A 10,530-nucleotide genomic window follows, 5' to 3' on the forward strand; every position below is an offset into this window, starting at 1 on the left:
ACGTGTCTCTCCGCAACAAACATCAAGATCACAGGTAGTTATATATACAAAAATTATCAATCACCACCCTTCGCGTGAGAAAGAATAAGTAGCGCAAACGGTGCTTGTGCATCTTGCCGCACAAGCGATATTTCATACATTATTGCCAACATATTCATTTCCCGTACCGTCGCCTTATGGGACATCCTATGTAATCGCCACATAGGTAGATGACTATATCTATCATCGTATGGTGGATTTCATACGTTATTGCAAACGTATACATTTTCTGTACCATCACCATATGGAACACATCAAGCCCCTACCCCGCACTGGTTGAGCCCTTGATATTTATCGCCATCGGGATGCGTTCCTTACCTTCTTACCTTTTTCGTCAATGCAATATAAATCACAACATCATACTATGGAACAACACAATGCGGAAACAAACACTTTAAATACCACAAACAACAACACATTATACTTAGGGGCACTAAAGAAACTTTAGTGGGTTGCTTAGTGATGTTGACACACTTACTAAACAACGCCTTAAGTATTTTAGGCTACTTACTTAAACCAAGTTCTGATACTAAGCTATGAGGAACCGTCCAAATAATATTCTAATTAATCATTAAGCCGATCATTTACATAATCACAACTATAGTAATTAACCAGAATATCATCCCAGTATCCCCGACACGTGTTTTGTGTCTAAGATCAGAACGCATATCTTACCAACATATAACATCACAACAAGCTTAAGAAAGAGCAAGTAATTAACATCATATTACAAGCCTTTAGAGGATCATCATTTTAATAGTTTCCAACAGAAGATTAAAGAAACTACACAGCGGAAACAAAACCTGTTGACAACAAAAGAAGAGTGGAGCTATTTGCCCTGAGGCACCACCAAACACCGTCACTCCTTCATTCCCGCCACCAACATCGGTGGGCGTGAAGTAGCCAAAGACCAAGTCATCCTCACCTGTGGAACTTGAAAGAGCAGCGTGAGTACGAAGATACTCACAAGACTTAATCCATATAGGGTACATATAGATAACCTGACTCCAAGGATTATGCATTGAGCCGCTAGCAAGGAAAAGATCACAAGATTAAGTAAAAGAACATGCGTCCGCAACCTAGACACATATATGTGAGCATCTATACTTAACCAAATATACTTTTCCAACGTGTAAACCTCAACATAAACATGAACATATATGTAACTGGAACAACAATTTACATATTTGTAAACATAGCCATCTCAACCACATACCACCCATCAACCCACAACGCAACTCTACGATGGTATGTATGGACAAAAGACATGCTCATGACCGAGAGCGTGGCAATTCGAATTATTCTTACGCCCTGCAGGGGTACAACTTTACCCACATGACTCGGGTCTATCCTCTTGGCCCCCCGAGACAACCTTTCTCATACCTAAACCTACCCACTTCCAGATGCCCCTATGGCACCGAGACTACTGTGAGCAAGTCCCGGCCATGCTCCAATTCCCTGACACCTTGCATCTCGTCATTAATTTTCTGTTACATGCCATAGGGACGCATGGCAAGTTTCAGCATGGCATATGATAATCGGCTTACCTTACCATTATATTAGCATATGGTAAGTATGAAAAGTGCTTAAGCCAACGGTGGCCGACATTTGGTGCTTAACCGATGCAGGGTGGTTTATAGTATCTGGGCTACTTTCCCGAACTACCCGAGAAGCTCCTCCGGGGTAGAAAATACCCCTAATAGCACCAACATCTCGCCTCATTCTCACCACTCATCCAACCAACATCACAACTATAGTACTTGTGAACAATAAGTAAGCACTAGGCTCGCGAACAACGGTTGCACTGTTGCTCAACTTCTACTGATTATCTAAGCATTGCTAAGCATATCGAACAACTCTTAAGTAAGACATCGACACTGTTATCTAGGCTAGAAGGATATGGATTCATCAATAAGTCAAGGTAGAGACAATGCATCGATATAGATTCTACCCATATCAACCTAACATCGACTCGCTAAACATGCAAACTTATATAAAGCATAACTTATCAATTTAGACTCCATTCAATTCAACTGAAAGGGTGCAATATGCTTAGATGCTTGCCTTGCTGCTTCGAGGTCTGCCTGATACTGCCTACACAGAACTCGCAGAAGTGGTGTGCCTCGTTGTCGCCCTCGATCACACCCGTGTCACGCTTCGGTTCTTCATTCACTAAAAGAACGCATGCAATGATGAGCATGAATGACGTGCAATAGAAGATGCTTCAGAGTGCATAGTGACAGTGGAGATGCAATGTTTTTAGGTCATGAGTTTTAGGCCTCAAAGATTTCCTAACTTGGATTAATGTTAAGCATTTAATCATTTCCTGGATTAATTAAGCTTAACACAAAGCTTATACCTAATTAGAAAATTAATTTATACTTAACATGGGGGTGATTATTTTTAATGACCAGGGAATCAATTAATAAGATTTACAAAATTGATTTCAGCAATGTTGGAGTTACCAATATTTATTTATGAATTAACGAAGCTTTAAACATATTTCATTAGTCATAGAAATTACAATACATATTTCATGGTCCCTAGTATTTTTATCATGTATATTATGATCATATGAATCTAACAAAATTGGTTTTACTATTTTTGGAGCTATATTCATTTTCATATGAATGTTACCAATTTCAGCTGATTAACCATTGAGCAATAAATTGATTTCACCATTTTCTAAATAACTGATTTTTTTTTTGGCTTGGAAACCTTTTTGCACTAGGCTATTTCTAGCCACAGAGATGAAACGTGGGCCCATCTTATTTGACTTGGGTAAAAACCGACCCGCACCAATGGCTAGCTATGGAGGGCAGCGCTGGCGGGGTCTGCCGGTGGTGAGCGGCGCAACACCGGTGGCCGGGGAGGGTAGTAGCGCCACCAATGGATGCTCGCAGACTCGACTGGGGCCCATGTCATCGACGACAATGGCACATGGCGGTAGTGACATGACAGCGGCTCAGTCCCAGCTTGTATGTGGCGAACGGCAACCCAAGCGGCCCGATCGAGGGCGCATACAACTTCCACGTGGGACGACGAACACAACAGCGCGGCTAGATGTTGATGGGTCCGATGGCGGCTCGGTCGGTGGCGTGTGTAGGGAGGCGACGGTAGCTCGACCACCGTCGATAGCCACACCGACGATGAGCTAAGAGAAAAATAGCACACACAAAAAGTAGGTGAGAGGACGGGGAAGCTCACCGCAGGCTTGGGTGGACCAGAGAAGCAGCGGCTCGGCTGCTCGGCGGTGAGAGGCAGAGGAAAGGTGCCGTAGTCGAGGAAGACGACACGGGCACGGGAAATCCAGCTGGGGAAGAGTGGTGTCTCGGGGGGGGGGGGCAACGGCCGGGATGCTTTGGAGACCTTCTTCCTTGTTTTGCATGGCTTGAGCTCGAGGGAGTTCATCGGTGGCACGACAGATTTGGCGGCGACGTGTGTTGTGGCACTCTGCTATGTTGGCTCAGCCGAGCGAGAGAGAGAGGAGAGTGAGTAGAGAGGGAGGCCGAGGGGAGGAGATAAGGGCGACACCCGACGCCTCGGGAAGGAGCATGGTGCCATGACCCAGTTTTTTGGTGACATGGCAGTGGCTGGCCAGCCTCCATGGTCAAAGAAAACGGCTGCCGAGAGAGACAAAGAAGAGAAAATGAGAGAAAGGGATGGGTGTGAATAGTAGCCGACCAAAAATATCCCCACCCCTTTTCCAACCCTATATTGTATGGTGATTTTGTGGGTTGCTTCACAACACACCATTTAAAATTTGTTCCAACAATTTATATTTAATGTTTGATTGAACTAATTGCTTGCTCAACATTTCAATTATGATGCTAATGATGCTCATGAATGTTCAATTATATGCTTATGGATTTTGGACTGTCACAATGTTGCTGCTGTTGGAAGTTTTATATCGGTACTAAATTATGCTTTAACCCTCTATCATAATAATGTATTTTATGTCGCCATTATAAGAAGTTTTTTCTCTTAACGTTACACTCTTATAAATTATTTAAGGAATATTAAGCATGTTGCCAACTCTATTGGCTTCACTTAGAGTTCATCGAAATTGTGGCATTGATGATTATGCCACATTTCAAGAGGGAAAATAGAACGCCTCATTAAGAAAGAAAATACTTCATTATGTGAGACATACCCCATGAATAAATTTATTACTTATGCATACCTTATGGAAGTATTATAGTCATATCACTGAGTTTGTAGAAATGTGGATTCTAGTGAGAGCTATGAGGTAGGGAAAACTATACTTGAGGACAATCAGGCTTATATTCTAATACCGAAAGTCCGAGAGATTAGCAATCCTTTGTCTCCAAAAAGTTTGTCCTCCAGTTAATTCTAGAGTTTATGGATAATGTGAGTCTCACATAAAGATACATTAAGTTTTAACATTAAGACTACATTAAGATCAATGGGAGTAAATTAGCTATTTATATAGATGATATCTTGTTGACTATCAGCAATAGAGATATTAATGTTTAAGACTCAAATATTTCTTTTCACTTCTGTGTATTAAGATTGTCTTGGTGTTGCCTCTCATGTTTTGACTATTAAGATTCATCAAGATATGTCCAATATTAAAGGAGTTTAGTCTGATTATTGAGGACGATAAAAGTTTTTTTTTACGATACCGCTGTCATGAATATTATGAATACTTAAGTTTATATGCGTCCTCATTAATGTTGGTAACCGAAAAACTTGGCAGATATTGATCTAGGATTGAACCACTGGAAAACTACTAAAGACAGCTCTGCGTTATACGCAGGGTGCTAATGGTTACATGCTCACATATTAAAAATCTCACAAAGATATATGTTATTTAGACGCTTGTGCAAGGTGTTTGACATTAAGAAATCCGCATCAAATTAAATCTTCACCCTTGCAGTAGGAGCCATATTGCGGAATGATCTAACCAATTTTTTTAAGGTACCATTAATGATACAAGCTGACTTGTAGCACATTATAAAGCTATTGGATAATAAGAAATCCACATTAGACTGTTGTGGTATAAGAATAAGAAAAAAAATTCTTGACTTAAGATTCTATCCCAGAATTTATTATATTAGAGTGCGATTTTGCTTCGAGTAACAACTTGTCAAGTGTGCAAGTGTGCTACCAAACACATGATATTATGAAAGACATAGTCCATAATCAAATTATTGATATTCAGCCTATAAGAGTTAAGTATTATATTCAACATATAAGTATTAGGTTTCATGTTTAGATTAATGATTCTCTGCTAAAGGTTTATCTCAAAATTAGTTTCGACATAAGATTTTAGGACAAATTAAAATCTCAAAATTTGATTATCAAAACTACGAAGTTTGTTTTCACCCTTTCATTTTGCACATGATGAGAAATGAAAAATAAACTGCATAAAGAACCATAAATATATAAGCCATCTCCTAAGTAAGTGTAAGTGACTATCCAATCGAGATGGAGTAGTACACTATATATGCTGAGGTTTCAGTGGTGTCTTATTAACTACTGCAACGCAGTATCTTAGTGTACTGTTCTATTGAGAGTAGAGCTTATGTTATTAGCCTTCCAATCAAGTAGGAGAATATTAGAAAAGTGATCTTGGCTAACAACTTTGATTGAGATTTTAGGAGCTTGACCCACACCACGCCTATGATCGGTTGGCGTTAACCAACATTTTGACTTGGTCTCAAGCCACCCTGAGATATAAGATAGAGTCACCTACTAACTCACAAGAGTGAAAGCGATAAGCACTACACCCTAATCCTACCGATCTATGAGAGCTTGGACAATGACTTAAAGATCGACAACCTCCATTACAGAACCTCTACGATGCCAGTGCCAAGAGGAGCTCGGAATCCATAAGTCTACACCGACATCACAACTACATCGACCTTCGCCATCAACGCGCGTGCGTGATCAGAATCCATGAGCCTACACCGACATCACAACTACATCGACCTTCTCCATCAATGCGCCTGCATCACGCAGGCACAGGGTCATCAGCGGCCTAAGAGGCACCTCCTAATCTGGCCAATGATGATTTACTTATGAAATTAGATGTTCATGTTCATTAGGCTAGAAGATCCTACGAGATCAATGAAGTCTTAGACATAAGTTACCAATGATCTTTGCAGGAGCATTCACCATTTACAAAATGATGGTAGCGGTTAACATCTCTTATGATGATTTCACGCTGCACAATCTGTGAAATCAACTTGATGACAACATGACAGTCCTCACAAACACGAAGATTTTTTGTCACGAGAAGCTTTGTCCCAGGAGGTGTACTAATGAGCCCAAATGCAATGGCCAGCCTCTCACTGTGACTCCTTACCATGTTCCTCTTTTCATCATCTTCCACATTGTGGAAAACTGGCCTGGTGTCAGGCACATAGCCCGCTTGACTCATCAGACCTTCCAATCTCTCCAACTCTGCATATATTTCACCCGATCTAGGATGAGAAGCATCCCCAACAAGAAACCCATGAGATTTCCCTTTCAATTCGATCCAGCTGCAAGCAGTAATCTTTTTCAGGCCTCTATTGGTCATCAGCTTCCTCACCGTTGCAGCTTCTTCCCATTTCCCAGACTGAGCATAGATATTTGATAGAAGCACATAATTACCAGCATCTTCAGGCTCCATCTCAATCAACTTCTGCAAGGCTAATTCACCTAGTTCAACATTTTTGTGGATCTTACAACCATTAAGCAGTGCACCCCATATCCCTGAATCTGGTTCTACTGACATCCCTTTAATAAGATCATAAGCTTCTTTGAACCTACCAGAGTGACCAAGAACATCTACAAGGCAAGTGTAATGCTGCACTGTTGGCTTAATGGAATACACATTCACCATCAAATCGAAGAATTCTTTTGCTTCTTCTACCATCCCTCCATGGTTACAAGCAGATAGGACCCCAACAAAAGTGATATTATCAGGCATCACTTCAGCCTCACTCCTCATTTTGCTAAGCAGTCCAAGCGCTTTGTCGGCGTGGCCATGCATCCCGTATCCGCAGATCATGGCATTCCAAGAAACAAGTTCCCTATGCATGAGTTGCTCAAAGAGAACACGAGCCATCCTAACCAAACCGCTCTTGGCATACATGTCAAGAAGGGACGTTTTCAGCTTGTCATGTAACCCGAACCCTCTCCTCCAGCCATACCCATGCAGCTCCCTCCCTCTAGGCAGGGCAGCCGCATCAGCTGCAGCTGAAACCGCGCTCACCAGCGTAGCGATCGTCGGCCCAACACCTTCAGCTGCCATGTCACGGCACAGAGAGAGCGCCTCCATGGGTCGCCCGTTCTGCCCACACGCGGTGATCATTGAGTTCCACACCACAGCGTCTCTCACCGCGGTCCCATCGAACACGGCCCGAGCCTCGTCAACACACCCGCACTTGGCGTACATGTCGACGAGCCCCGCGCGCACGAACACGTCCGCCGCCCACCGCGTGCGCGCGACGCGCTGGTGCACCTCCCGCCCGGTGCCCAGGTCCAGGAGCGCGGCGCACGCCTTGAGCACCGGCGGGTACGTGAAGTTGTCCGGCTCCACGCCGCCGTGGGCCAGCATCGCGCGGTACAGCTGGAGGGCCGCCTCGCGGGGCCCCTCTCGCGCGTACGCCCGGATGAGCACGTTCCACAGGAACACGTTCTCCTTGGGCATTCCGTCGAACAGGCTGCGCGCGTGTGACACATGGCCGCAGGACGCGTAGAGGTCCACGAGCCTGGTGGATAGGGCCGCGTCGAGGCTGAGGCCGGACACGATGAGCCTGGCGTGGAGCTGCCGGCCGGGCCGGACGGCTCGGGCAGCGACGCAGGATCGGAGGGTGGCGGCGTAGTAGTCGCACGAAGGCCGCGTGGAGAAGAGATGGGGGGCGCCGCTTGGAGGTGCAGACGGTGCTCCGATGGCGGCGGGCGGGAGAGGGGTGGTCGTGTGCAGCGAAGAGGGGAGTAGGCGTTGGAGGCGGGCTGGAGACGCCGGGGTTGTTGATTTTGAGAGGACGGAGGGGAGCATCGTCTGGCCGAGCAAACGCTGCACTCTCCTCCACCCAACAGCTCCCCCTTCAATAACAACCATCGATTCTTTTTTTTAAGGGTACTACGCGCTCACGGCCTATTAGCTCTGGATTTCTGTGGAAGCTGCTGTAGAGGAGGTTGCACTTTTATAAAAGCCCTTTAGGGATTTACTACATACACTAGAGTGGTAGCGCGCCGTTGCCGCGCACGTCTGATGGCCAACGATGCAAGCGTGTTGTGGTATTGGAAAAAAATTATTCAGTATTTAGGGAAAAAAAAGTTATAGATAAGAAAAATACTTTGTCTGGCTTCTAATCAAAGTAGTCAAACTTCCAACTGGCAAGGCTTTTCAACTCTTGTTGCTTATCTCTTATGGCATATATGCATTGGTAAATAAAAAACTTATGAAGCTTAAAGTGGCATATATGCATTGGTAAGAAGATATCAGATGGCCTACTATGAATTTGAAATCTGTAGATATTTGTTGTTTCATATGATCATAGGAGCAGTATTATAACATAAGAAACTATATAAAAAAGTTTGGGTGCGGGATATTCATTGTTTGATGTGTTTTTGTGTAAAGGAGCTAACACAATAGGAAAAATAAAGATCACAGCAGCACCGACTCAAACCATAGATAGCTACAATTGCTGGTATTCGGTCATTGCAGTGATAAAAAAACTGAACAATAACATGTTGGTAAGCACATAAAGGCCATTATCTCAGAAGTATGTAAGAATCTGCAGTATTAGCAAACTATAAAAAATGATGTTAAGTGAAAAAAAATGAAATCATATACTGTCCAAGGGGAAATCCTATTTAGTTAAACTTTAAAAGCATTGAAAGTAATACAGCTGAACAGAAGCATATGGAGAATACCCCAAAAGCATAAATTTAAGACAGCTGAACAGAAATGGAATCAAATATGATCTATAAAAATAAACTCAAACAGGGAGAAAATAAATAAAAGAGATGAGCTTGATCCAAGAAACAATATCTAAGGTTCTCCCATATGCCTTATAAAAGATGCCCAATCACAGAGTTGTCAATAAATTAACGGGTTAAATGAAATTAGCTTCAATTCGGGATACCTCCGTAGAGCAATCATATAATGGAGTGTAGTGCAGTTTATTATCTGAAATGAAAAAGAAAAAAAATCCGAGGTTTCATAGGTATAGAAGTAGAATCATAAAGCAAATTGATAAGCTATAGAAAATATATCACTTCTGTGCATTGAGATGAATTTATCCTTGTCGCATTATAACCAAAGGCGAAATATCTTCATAAACGGACAATTAAATTGCAGTTTGCACAGGCTGCAACCTAGTATACTCCTTACTACAGCTGGCAAAAAAAAAGCAGGTTTGGCATTGTTAAACACTTAAACTTAGTCAAAAGTAAGTAGTAAGCGAAATAATGTGCCGGTATACTTCCTATGACCTCACTTGGTAAGATAAAGAAGTTTAAAAAACCATGATCACATATAAATTTGAATATATGGCTCCGATTATTGGTACTTTGTAATATGAACAAGGGTTCCCGATCTTCCGAAAGGTTCTGGTAACTCTCGATTTGGTGGAAACGAGACACAAGTCGATCCGGCTTCCGAACAACACGATCCGAAACCCCGCAATCGCAGCACCACGTCTCCTCTGGTTATCAACCGGCGTTGCACGGTTGACCTCGCCAAGAAGGCTAAAGTGCTTGCCTGCGAATCGAAGAACACAAGCAAGAACAAGAAAGAATGCAACCAAATTGCAGATGAATGATTAATCTCACGAGTTGGGGTCTCACAAACCGACGAAATGGCGAAACTGTTCTTGACAGAATAATCTAAGCAAAACCTGCCCTAACGAGAGCGGCGGCGGCTAATAATAAGGGTCTAAGGGTCGTCACACCCCCTGGTCACGCCCCCCTAATGGGCTCAACGACGATACACGGCCCAACGGACCAAAAATGGTGACGCAACACCGGGACAGATTCTGGACGCTGACTTATTTCGATGTTTCCCGTTGACTCAGAAGGAATTTGGACCTCAAACCAACTCCATTGGTTTCCTTATGAAATTATCTTTCCAACCATATGTGAATCGTCGAAAACGGAGTCCGGATGCGTCCTGGGCGTCCGTTTTACTGCTCGCTGGTCCTGGAGGTCGAGACTGATTCGGACTCGAGTTGGACTAGACCTCCTGCTGTTGTTGGACATCCTAGCTGCTCCTCCACGCCTCCAAGCCTTCCTCTATGTGTCTCCTTGTCCTCTCCATAATTCCTAAGCAACACATAATCATTAGGTAGTAATCTATTCTCAAAATTATATAAAGAGTTGCTTAGGAACGAGCTCACCTCTAAATTTAATTGTCGTGTGCGAGCTCTTGTGATTAGACCTTGAAAGTTCAATGGAGGATCATTGTATGTATCCGAGGGAGTGATGTCCTCATCACTTTGCTACAGAGGGAAGAAAGAATATTTATTCTTT

General features: G+C 43.1%; 1 protein-coding gene across 1 annotated transcript; it reads right to left on the minus strand.

Annotated features, from left to right (window-relative positions):
* Positions 1–5,765: 5,765 nt before the first annotated feature.
* On the minus strand, positions 5,766–8,151 carry LOC133930053 (pentatricopeptide repeat-containing protein At4g21065-like). Its single transcript, XM_062376772.1, has one exon. The coding sequence runs from the start codon at positions 8,114–8,116 to the stop codon at positions 6,152–6,154; it is 1,965 nt and encodes a 654-aa protein (XP_062232756.1). The 5' UTR covers positions 8,117–8,151; the 3' UTR covers positions 5,766–6,151.
* Positions 8,152–10,530: the final 2,379 nt, after the last annotated feature.

This window comes from Phragmites australis, chromosome 10, assembly GCF_958298935.1.
Source record: "Phragmites australis chromosome 10, lpPhrAust1.1, whole genome shotgun sequence".
Classification (NCBI taxonomy): Eukaryota; Viridiplantae; Streptophyta; class Magnoliopsida; order Poales; family Poaceae; genus Phragmites; species Phragmites australis.